The sequence below is a fragment of the Chiloscyllium punctatum genome, chromosome 10, assembly GCF_047496795.1.
Source record: "Chiloscyllium punctatum isolate Juve2018m chromosome 10, sChiPun1.3, whole genome shotgun sequence".
In the NCBI taxonomy this organism is placed as follows: domain Eukaryota; kingdom Metazoa; phylum Chordata; class Chondrichthyes; order Orectolobiformes; family Hemiscylliidae; genus Chiloscyllium; species Chiloscyllium punctatum.
Genome location: NC_092748.1, coordinates 67,957,258 through 67,969,846, shown reverse-complemented (window position 1 = coordinate 67,969,846; position 12,589 = coordinate 67,957,258). Strand labels below are relative to the sequence as shown.

The following is a 12,589-nucleotide window of genomic DNA, read 5'->3' as shown; positions in this document are numbered from 1 at the left end:
TTGAGGACAGGAGGAGCCCGATGATCATTTAAGGGATGGGGAGAGAAAGACGAGCAGAAATACAGAAAACAGAATGGATATGATCAAGGACTCTGCCTGTCATGGTGATTGAAAAATCTTCAGTTGAGGAAAAGGAAAGACCTTTCAGAAGTACTGATGTGGAAACTGGCACTGACTGAACAGATATGATTAAAGCAGAAAACAGAATAGGCCTTTTACAGGAAGTGGAGTCTGAAGAAGTACACTCAAGCTGTCTGTGGGAGTATAGACTTAGTCAATATTGGTTGATGGCTTATGTCTAAAAATGAAAACTGAAATTGAGGAAAAGAAAAGGCAGAAATGGACTATACAAGTGCCATGAAAGGGTGAAAATTGGAAGTAAAATTCATTAAATTTTCCAGTTGAGGATGAGAAAAGAAAATTGCAAGGATACAACTATCAGTGTATGTGAAAAGGAAGTAGGGGTGCGGGGCCCTGAAATAGGACTGAATGAAGAATGTTCTACATATCCCAGAAAAAGGTAGGCATAGATAAGTTTCATTCGGCACCAACACTATCACCTTCTATTGGAGGAAGCACATGGAGTTAATTGAGAAATGATTCCATGTAAAATCATGTTCAGTCACCTGAAGGGGAGTGATAGTAATGTATGGGGACTACTTTAGTCTTAGCTCAAGCAAGAAATGGAGAGCCCACAGACTATCGTGAATTCGGGATTGGGGCGTAGATTGGCAGCGGCATGTACCATTGACAAGATGGATTGCTGAAATTTACCAAAGCACCTTCCACCCACTATCACCTTGAAAAATAGGGACACCAGACTCAAGGAAACCATTTGCAATTTCCTCTCCAAGTCACATACATTTCCACGAATTGGAAGCATTTAAATCATTATTTTGTTGTCACTTGGACAAAATTTTGAGACTCCCTCTCCAACAGGACTTTCCCATCTGAGAAATAACAATACATACTTAGATGAAGATACAACGGAGACATTTAGAGCTCTATAAACTCACACTTCATTTAGAACAAAGAGCAAAGAAAATTTACAGCCCGGGAACAGGTCCTTCGGCCCTCCAATCCTGAGCCCGTCCAAATGTTCTGTCTAAACCTGACAGTCAATTCCTAAGCATCTGTATCCCTCTGCTCCCTACCTACTCATGCATCTGTCCAGACACATCTTAAATGAACCTTCCATGCCTGCCTCGACCACCTCTGCTGGTAATGCGTTCCAGGTGCCCACCAACCTGTGTGTGAAGTACTTGTCGCGTGTATCCCCCTTAAACTTTTCACCTCTCACCTTGAAAGTGTGACCTCTTGTTATTGAATCCTTCACCCTGGGAAAAAGCTTGTCTCTATCCACCCTGTCTATACCCTTCATGATTTTATCAGGTCTCCCCTCAATCTCCTTTTTTTTCTAATGAAAATAAATTTAATGTACTCAACCTCTCTTCATAGCTAGCACCTTCCATACCAGGAAACATCCTTGTAAACCTTTTCTGCACCCTCTCCAAAGTGTCCATCCATCCAATGAAGGCAAGCATACTATATGCCTTCTTGACCACTCTATTCACCTGTGCAGCGATCTTCAGGGTACAATGGACCTGCACTTCCAGATCTCTCTGCTCATCAGCTTTTCCCAAGGCTCTTCTGTTCATTCGCTCTAGAATTAATCTTGCCTAAATGCATCACCTCACATTTGTCTGGATTGAAATCCATCTGCCACTTTTCCACCCAACTCTCCAGTCTATTTATATCCTCCTGTATTTTTTGACAGTCCCCTATGCTTTCTGCTACTCTACCAATCTTTGTGTCATCTGCAAACTTGCTGATCATACCAACAGTGCCCTCTTCCAGATCATTTATGTATATTACAAAACTCAGTGGCCCCAACACTGACCCATGTGGAACACCACCTTACTCCATTTCGAGAAACTCCCTTCAACTACTAACCTCTGTCTCCTGTTGCTTAACCAGTTCTTTATCCATCTAGCTAGAACACCCTGCACACCATGTGACTTCACTTTTTCCATTAGTCTACCATGGGGGACCTTAGCAAATGCCTAACTAAAGTCCATGTCTGTGACATCAACAGCCCTTCCTTCATCTATCAACTTGGTCACTTCCTTGAAGAACTCTATTAAGTTGGTAAGGCACGATCTCCCCTGCACAAAACCATGTTGCCTATCACTGGTATGCCTATTCTTTTCTAAATATAAATAGATCCTATCCCTCGGTACCCTCTCCAGCAAAACCTTTCCCACCACAGACGTCAGCCTCACTGGTCTGTAGTTATCTGGAATATCCCTACTACCCTTCTTGTACAGGGGGATGGCATGAGCAAACTTCCTGTCCTCCGACACCTCACCTGTATTTAAGGATGCTACAAAGATATCTGTCAGGGCCCCAGCTACTGCCTCTCTCAGCAACCTGGGATAGATCCCATCCTGTCCTGGTGATTTGTCCACCTTAATAACTTCTAGCCTACCCAACACATCTTCCCTACTTATGTCAACGTGATCCAGACTAATCAAACTTCTATCTCTAATCTCAAGATTCATTATGTTCCTCTCCTCCGTGAGCGCTGATGCAAAGTAATCATTCAGAATCTCACCCATTCTCTCAGGTTCGACACACAACCTTCCTTCATTATCTTTTAGTAGACCAATCCTTTCTCTAGTTACTTGCTTGCTGCTTATGAAATGCTTTGGGGATTCACCTTAATTCTGATTGCTAAAGCTATTTCATGATCCCTTTTAGCCTGCTTGATTCCTTGTTTAAGACTTGTCCTACTCTTCCGATATTCCTCAAGGGCCCACTCTGTTCTTAACTGCCTAGACCCATGTATGCTTCCCTTTTCCTCTTGGCTAGACGTACAATTTCTCCTGTCATCCACGGTTCACAAATTTTGCCCTTTCTATCCTTCGCCTTCAACAGGACATGCCTATCCTGCACTATCTTTAACCTATCTTTGAAAGCCTCCCACATATCAAATGTGGACTTCCCTTCAAATAGCTGTGTCCAATCCATATTTCCGAGCTCCTGCCTAATTTTGATATAATTGACCTTGGCCCAGTTTTGTACTCGTCCCTTAGGACCACTCTCATCTTTATCTACGAGTATTCTAAAACTTGCAGAATTGTGGTCACTGTTCCCAAAGAAATCCCTCATGGCAACTTCTACCACCTGTTTCCCAACACCAGGTCCAATATGGCCTCTTCCTTCTTTGGACTATTGACATACTGCTCTAGAAAACTCTCCTGGACGCTTCTTACAAATTCTACCCCGTCCAGACCTCTGCCACTAAGTGTATCCCAGTCAATGTTGGGAAAATGAAAATCTCCCATCACCACTACCCTATTGCCTCTACATCTTTCCAAAATCTGTTTACCTATTTGTTCTTCTACCTCACTCTCACTGTTGAGAGGCCTGTAATACAGTCCCAATAATGTAACTGCACTCTTCTTTATTTCTCAGCTCCACCCATAATGCCTCATTACCCAAGACCTCCATAATGTCCTCCTTTAGCACAGCCGTGATATCGTCCCTGACCAGCAATGCAACTCCACCCCCTCCTTTTACTTCCCTCCCTGTCCTGTCTGAAGCGTCTCTATCCTGGAACATTTAGTTGCCAATCATCATGTCCTTCGTTCAACCAAGTCTGTGATTGCAATAATGTCATACTTCCAGGCACTAATCCAAGCCCTAAGTTCATCTGCCTTACACACTATACTCCTTGCATTAAAGTAGATGAATTTCAGGCCACCAGTTCTTTTGCGCTCATCTGCTCTCTGCCTACTCTTCCCTTTATTAATGCTATCTTCATGATTCTCACAGTCTCCAGTCTCTACCTCACTGCCTACTTGTTTTCTCTTCTGGTTCCCAATCCCCTGCAACATTAGTTAAAAACCTCCCCAACAGCAGTCGCAAAAATTCCCCCAAGGACATTGGTTCCTGTCTGGTTTAGATGTATACTGTCCATTTTGTAATAGTCCCACCTTCCCCAGAACCGGTCCCAATGTCCAACAAATCTGAACCCCTCCTTTCTGCACCATCTCTCAAGTCATGCATTCAATCAGCCTATTTTTTCATTTCTATGCTGGCTAGCAGGTGGCACTAGTAGTAATCCCGAGATCACTACCTTTGAGGTCCTCCTCTTTAACTTCTCTCCTAGTGCCCTGAATACTTTTTTTCAGGACCTCATCTTGTTTTCTACTTATATTGTTGGTGCCTGTATGCACCAAGACAACTGGCTGTTCACCCTCCCCTTTTAGAATGCTCTGCAGCCGATCGGTGATATCCCTGACCCAAGCACCTGGGAGGCGACATACCATCCGGGAGTCCCGTTTTCAGCCACAGACCCGCCTATCTATTCCCCTCACAATAGAATCCCCTATAGCCCTGCGAGTCTTTTTCCCACCCTTTTGAACAACAGTGCCCGCCATGGTGCCATGATCTTGACAAGTGCTGCCCTCTCCTAGTGAGCCATCTCCCCCAATGGTATCCAAAGCGGTATACTTGTTTTGGAGGGAGATGACTGCAGGGGACACCTGGACTGCCTTCCTACTCTTTTTCTGTCTTTTGGTCACCCATTCACTGTCTCTCTCAGTAATTCTAATCTGTGGTGTGACCAGTTCACTAAACGTGCTATCCGTGACCACCTCAGCATCGCGGATTAGATTAGATTCTCTACAATATGGAAGCGGGCCCTTCAGCCCAACACGTCCACACCACCCCTCCGAAGAATAACCCACCCAGACCTATTTCCCTACCCTATATTTACCCCTAACTAATACACCTAACATTATAGGCAATTTAGCATGGCCAATTCACCTGACCTGCACATCTTTGAATTGTGGGAGGAAACCGGAGCACTCAGAGGAAACCCATGCAGACACGGGGAGAATGGGCATACTCCACACACAGTCGCCTGAGGCTGGAATTGAACCCAGGACCCTGGAGCTGTGAGGCAGCAGTGCTAACCACTGAGCCACCGTGCTGCCCTTAATGCTCCACAGAGAGTCCATCTGCAGCTCCAGAGCCGTCATGCGGTCAAACAAGAGCTGCAGATGGACACACTTCTTGCAAGTATAAGAGTCAGGAATGTCAGACACGTTCCTAAGCTCCCACATCAAGCAAGAGGCACATGCCACGCATCTGAGGTCCCCTGCCATTGTTAACTTAGCTTTATATGAACTAACTAAAACCAAACAATGCACTTAAATATATGAATAAGAAAGAAATAAAAGCCTTACCTTACAGAGAGTCTCTTTCTTCTGGTTAGCGGAGGGGGGGCGGGAGGGAGATACTACACATGTAGTATCTCTGGTTTAGCCGCTGCCCAAATATAAATTAAGCCCTTACCTTCCCGGCAGCCCTCACTTACCTCACCTTCTCTCCTCGCCGCTCTGTCAAAATGGAGGCCTGACTCCCGAGGTAAGTCCCTTTTTTATCTGGGAAAACTTTCCCTTCCTGGCAGCCCTCACTTCACCTCACCTCACCTCACCTCTCCTCACCGCTCTGTCAAAATGAACAAATTTATTAAGTATTCAAATGCAAAACACATACTTTTAACTATTGAGATATCTCAATCACAATCTTTCACTATCTTGATTTCTGTAATTAACCCCAAACATTATTACTGGGGAGAGTTTGCATCTGCCCAAGCTGAAACTTTGTTCAGCGTCTTCACCACGCCTTCTGACATAGGCTGGCGCTTGCACAGAGTTCATCTTTGAGTGTTATGGAACAAAGGGATTTCTTCAGGCTCTTTATGCACAAGTCTCTGTGGCAAGTATGTGCCTTAGTTAGAATTGTGTGTGAACATGACTAATTCTGAGCATTTTGTCCAAATGCATGTCTTGTTTGGGCTTGTCCATGCAAGTTAGCAATCCTGAATATTTTGGTGAAATATATGTTTTTTCTGGTAGAGATAGCAGTTCCTGATTCCCTGCAGTTTAAACTCTTAACAGACCTGATCAACTCAGTGATTCCATTCACATAACAGCCCATTGTTAAGCCTGTTATCTTCAGCCTTATTCAACATCTTCTCTCTCCCCCACTTTGATCCAAAGATTTATCTGAGCATCATCTCTATTAGGTTTGCAACATCCTCCAAGACACTTCCAGATAATGCTGAGCACTACCTTCTAACAGTGATGTATTCTCAACAAACCATTACTTCAGTTGTGTAATTTAAAATGCCATTTAGGTCAATGTACTTATCTACAATGTACTACAATGTAGTTATAAATGTAAGCAAAGTTACAATCAGTCTCGTCTTATCGCAAGTACATTGTTGTACGTCTTTCACATCTTGTAAGATTCATTTGTTATTTGTGTGGTATTAAATGTATGAATGGTAAGAAGTACTACAAACTAGCTATGCTTACATCATGTTCCACATTCCCTTTCTCTTGTGACTACCAACATCCCTCTTTCAATCTCTCCAGGGTGTTTTCTAACCCTTGGGGTCCATATATATCATGGTAGCAATAAATCATCTGATTCCTTTCTCTCTCTGGTTCTACAAATTTCACTTGACACAGTAGCACACTTTCTTTTACGGGTAAGCCTTTTTGTTCCTTATATTCCTCTGACTCCCTTTCCTTCCAATACTTTTATAATTCTTTATACTTTCTTTATTCTCCTGCTAAGTCGATTGGGCCGCTTCTTTCTCTTTCTATGCTCCTATTTCCTTGATTTGTGGCTGCAATTCTTTTCTTGATATTGCCCTTTGACTAATTCATCTGCCTTTCTATTTCCCTTGGTGATAAATTAGAATCAGCTTTTACTTTCATCACTCTGTATTCTTTCCCTTTCGCGTTTTCAAAGATGTACCTCGGCAATGGGGTGGACGTAGGACCTTTCCCATCTGCTGACACAAAGCCTCTCGCCTCCCACATGGGTAAATATACTGTCAGACTGTTTCACACGTATATGCTATATGAATAGATAGTAGATCCTGGGGAAGTTTATTTGGGTGGCTCACTATGTATGCCACTGCTACTAACTCAGCTGCTTGAGCACTTATGATCTTTGTCAGCTTGAGAACTATGCTATCCACTTCTTGTCCTTGCTCGTTTTCCATATAGATACCACAAATAGTTCTCCATTCTCCATATTGTACAGATGAAGAGCTATCAACAAAAACTTTTAAGGGTGTTTTGGATTCCCTTGCTGTTTTATTTTTATCTTTGTCTGTCTCTTGTCTTGGGTATTCCCTGTATTCTGTTTACCAGTATTCCCTCCTTTTTGTTTTGATACAAATAGTCCCTTGGGATCATTTTCTGTCACCACCTGACACTCACGGGGTGTCCCTTGGTAAAATAAGTGATCTGCTAACATGGTAGTACTTTTACCCTGTTTACCTCAATGTTTCTCCTTTGTAATAACAGCGTACACCTAGCAATTCTGTTTTGGCTCACTGTGCTATCATTGATATGTCTGTTCGGCAGCATCTGAATGGGTGTATTTTCTGTGAAACAGCAATGATAGCACAGTGAGCCAGAACAGAATTGCTAAGTGTACGCTGTTATTACAAAGGAGAAACATTGAGGTAAACAGGGTTAGAAGTACTACCATGTTAGCAGATCACTTCCTGCCTCATTATCTGAGCCTTTTTTGGATTCATTTTTAACCCAAACCTGTTTAGTAGTTGCACTTACTCATTCAGGTGTTGGTGTAATACCCCTGTTTGGTTTCTGTTTGCAGAAGCAAATCACCAACTTACTATATCAGGCAGTCTGGCTTATAGAAGTCCCACAAACCATTGCTTAACCACTGATGAAAGATTGATGAGGAGTTGTGAAATCCTGGTTACAAAGCTGTCCACATATATTGCTGTCCCCTAGAGGTAAATGCAAATTTATGCTGACACTCCTTGGACAAAGGGATTAACCAAAATTCATTACTTATATCCAGCACTGTAAACCACTGAGCAGATTCACTCTGTTTAATCATGGTTTGGGGGCTAGTAGCCACAATGGATGCGTTAAGGGTGTTACCTTATTTAGTTGTGGATAATCAATAGTGAGTTACAATTCTCGTCTCGTTCTTTTACTGGCCAAAGAGGTGAATTGTTTGTCAAGGCAACTCGCCTTAACACTTTGTGCTACCAGACTTTGCACTATCTTTTCTATATCACCTTTTGCCTGCTTGAGGAATCCATACTGCTTTTGGGGCTTTGGATCTGGGCCCTGTATACACACCTCCCCTTTCATCTGTCCACAGTCAAGCTTATGTTTGGCAACACTTTCTGGTTTTGTCAAATAATTCCTTGTTCTATTAGGTCCTCACTCATGTCAGTAGGACTGATCCATATTTCTCCCACTGAACACGTTCTCGCCTTGTACTGTCCTGCAGGGATTTCAGCAAAAAACCGCTCCTCACTTATTCCTGGTGTTTGCCATATCATACAGTTCACTGGATCAAAGCACAGTCCTGCTCTGGCCATGGAATCATTCGCAGGATATGCTCTTGATTTGTTGGGAGTTTTATTAATGCTATTATCGGATGCATCACCTCTACCACTCCTATTTGTATATTTAAATGGCTAGTCATTTATCCTACTTGAGAATGTCCTGTAAAACCACTTAAGGTTATTTCTGTTTCTATTTTCAGGGTGGTGTGGGATCCACCTGTGTCCCAAAGGAAATTGAAAGGTTGGCCTCTTAACCTACCGTTCAGTAAGGGTCTCCCTGTCCTAACCCATTTTGAAGCACATGTCCATAATTGAAAGGTCTTGAGTCTATAATTGTGGGTTGGGTACAACCCACTTGATGCCTCAATTCGTTGCACGTTACGTAGCACAGACTGGGGTCCCTCTGGGGGCAAGGGTTGGACCTGCATCTGATATACCTTACCCCTCCAGGAGTTTGGACAATCTCTGGCATTGTGCCCTTCCTTGCCACAATTAAAACACTTCCATGAGCCACGGAGTCCTATATTCCCATGGCTGTAGGCAGGACTCCTTGTCTACGCCTATGTCATCTTCCTATGACTTGATAGGGTAGTGGTGGCCCTCTTGGGACTGATCCCTTTCCTTCATTTCTCCATTCTGCCCTTTGATCTCTAAGAGGCATCATTTGTCCTCCCTGAGACTTATATCCTCTTATCTCCTTTTCCCAAGTTCTGATCATTTTCCTCAACATTCACACCTTGTTGGAGGGGTCGAACATTTCGCATGCCTTTTGTGACTCCTCTGTACCATGGGACACCAGTACACAGATCCATCGGTTGTCAAAAGGTGTGGCCAAAGTTTGCCAGTCTAGCCCTGGGCCACTTACGCTGTGGAACACTAGACGCAGCCTTGCGGCAAATGCAGTTGGGTGCTTCCTTTTCCTATGTCTATACTTAGTCAGGACTTCCTCTGGGACCCCTCAATTAGCTCCCATAGCCTTCAGTACAGCGTTCTTTAACTGATCTAATGTTCCCCCTCCTGCAATTTGTGGCTCAGGCAAAGCTGAATGTATAGTAAGTAGGATGGCGACACATCAATATTAGTTTTTCCTCCTCCTCATTATCTAACCTGTGTATGGTTTGCTGCTTGTGGGTAGCTTAGAACAGCTCTCAGGGGTCATCCCCATGATGACAATCCCCTATACTCTAGTTTTTATCTGTTAGCTGTCAAAAATCATGAGGTGATATATGCAATGTCAGGTGGTTGTGGTTGCACACCTGGCACTGTTGGCTATTGTCTCCTCGTGATCGGCAGGGGGTTCATAGAGACAGTGGACCTTTCTCCTGCCCCTCCCTCCAGATGGGTCCCCATTCCCCTGATTCCTCCCCTCTATATCTGGCTGCTTCATCTGCTAGCCTTCCCCAGTCATAGAGCGATAATCTGTGTATTTACAACCCTCCCTTTCTCTAAGGTTAGGGTCGTAAATACACATATTATCCCCCTAAGCAATTACCTGACTCTACAACTTCTCTGTCTGTTTCATACACTTTGTATGATTGCCTGAGGTCCCCTTTTGCTCCTGTGCTGACTGATGCACAACAATCATTGCTGATATTGAATCAGTACACTGTCTTTAACTTCTCTGTCTCTGTGTGAGTCTTTTTAGTTTCCTCTTCACTTTTCTCTTTTTCCCTTATCAATTTCTCTCACTGCATTTGATACTGAGCCATATGGCTTTGTAAATTCCCAACCTTCTCGGCCAGTCAGTCTCTTTATCTCTTCTTTAAGCTCAGCAACTCTGTTTGTAGCTTCAGTCTCATTGCTGCTTTTCTGCCCAGTCTTCTAGCATACAGTCTATGGCTACAGCTTTCTGCACTTTCTCAGAGTCTTTTTCCCCCACATCATCTTGTGCCATATGCCAAAGAATATCCCCACGTGTTTCTGTTTCTGTACCAGTCCTACCGGGTACTATCTCAGTACTTTGGCCATTTCCTAGCCACGTACTGTTGCAGAAATCCTCTCTAATCAGAGTCCCCTTAACCTACTATTCTCTGTTAGTGCTAACTTTCTTTGTGTGTTCGCTGTTCTTTTAGTCTTTTCTCACTACCAAATTTCCGTCTCTTCCTTCCTGACACCTCCTTAATCCAAGCCCTAATAAGGGGCAACAGCCCTCTTAATTTCAAGCAGGGTGTTGGAAAATTCAGAGGTTACCTCATCTGGCGTTGGAGTAACTTAAAGTTACTTCCTGTCAACTCCCACCAAGGATGCCATAAATATGTTCCCTGTCTCTGAGCCACACAGTACGTACATAGACGAAGATACAGTGGAGACATTTAGAGCTCTATAAAACCGCAATTAATTTATTAAGTACTTAAACGAATAACACCCACTTTTAACACTAGAGATATCTCAATCACTGTCTTTCACTACCCTGATTTCTGAAATTAACCCCAAACGTTATTACTAGGAAGAGTTTGCATCTGGCCAGGCTGAAACTATTCGATATCTTCACTACGCCTCCCGATGTAGGGTTAATCTTTGAAGTGTCGTTAAACATAGGGTTCAGGCTCTTTACATTCATGTCTCTGTGCCAAGTATGTCCCTTATTTGGAATTATGTGTGCACGTGACCAATTCTGAAAGTTTTGTCCAAATGCATGTCTTGTTTGGACTTATCCATGCACATGAGCAATCCCAAATGTTTTGTCCAAATATGTCTGATCTAGTATAGACAGCAGTTCCTGATTTCCTGCAGTTTTAACTCTTAGCAGACCTGACAGACTCAGCATAATTCCATTCACATAACAGCCGATTGTTAAGCCTGTTATCAGTTCCTGGTATCTTCAGCCTTATCCAACGTTGGTGGTACGTAAGCCACATGGACTGCAGCTATTTATGAGGCAGTTCATCATCTTCCTGTGGGCAATTGCAGATGGGTGCTAAATGCTATCCTAACCAGCAGTGCTCATGTCATTACTAAATGAAAAATAAACTGCTCTCTATCTGATCTGAGCATTTTACTTTGCTGAGATTAAACTGGTTTGATACTCCAAGCATGGATTAGGTTGGCAGCAAAACATCAACAACAGCAGCTTACGTTCACAGTGCCTTCAATATAATGAAACGACTTATGTTGCATCAGAGGAGCATTGTAAAGCAATGTTTAACGCTGAGTGATGTAAGCAAAAATTAGGTCAGATGACCAAAAGGTTTTAAGGATTTCTTAAACAAAGAGAGCAAGGTTGAGAGGCAGTGAGCTGTAGGCTGGTATTAGGAACTTGTGGCCTCAGCAACTGAAGGCACTGCATTAATGGTCTTGCAGATAAAATTGAGGAAAGTCAAAAATTTAGAATTAGACTAACGCAGATATCTTGGTTCTAGAACTGGAGTAGATTGCAGAGATAGGGAGGGGCAAGGCTATGGTGGGATTTGAAAGCAAGGATGAACATTTCAAAAGCAAGACATTGCTTACCTAAGCTCCAATATATGTCCGTGAGCACAGGGCTGTCAGGGAATTGTGTCTTACTGCAAGTTATCATGATCTGTTCAAGATCCAATGTCATAGAGATCCATTCATATATATTAACGTTAAAGTTGCTCATTTTTGATCCTGAAGTATAGCTGTCGTGACCTTCTAACTTTGATTGATCAGTGTAACTAAATTAATGAATTCTTCAACCAAGCATGTGAAACAAGAAAGAAAGTTATAATCTATTGTTACTCAAAGGAAAAGGAGCGACTAAAGCAAGAGAAGAAGGTTGAGAAACGTTTAAATAAAGAACGGAAATTAGAACAGAAAAAGTTGGAGCTGCAAATGGCAAAGGAGCTAAAGAAACCTAATGAAGATATGTGTTTGTCAGATCATAAGGTAAATCTTGCACAACAATTAACTAATTTTTTAAATTCCCCAAATAGTTCATTGTTCATAGGATGAAACCTTTTGTCAGTTCTTCCACTGAACTCAGCACTGTATTTGTATGTATGCATGCATATTTTGTTTGAAATGAGAATGTTGCTTACAAGGGTTGTTAAGTGTTCTGACCAGATAATGATCAGAGCCCATGAAATGTGATAATTTGAAACACGAACATTCTCAAAAAGAGTGACGCAAAGAATGATATAAAATCCAAAAACTGTTGATTAAGAGATCTTAAAAGTAGTGAGAGAAAAAGTAGAAGAGTTTGAGATC

General features: G+C 42.6%; 1 protein-coding gene across 14 annotated transcripts in view; it reads left to right on the top strand.

The window, feature by feature from the left end:
• baz2ba (bromodomain adjacent to zinc finger domain, 2Ba) overlaps window positions 1-12,589 on the top strand; it is a 353,869-nt gene that overhangs the window by 261,971 nt on the left and 79,309 nt on the right. For all 14 annotated transcript variants that reach the window (XM_072579429.1, XM_072579427.1, XM_072579426.1 and 11 more), the window contains one exon: window positions 12,128-12,268. In XM_072579429.1, coding sequence (XP_072435530.1) covers window positions 12,128-12,268 — 141 coding nt within the window. The remainder of the gene's footprint in view (window positions 1-12,127; window positions 12,269-12,589) is intronic.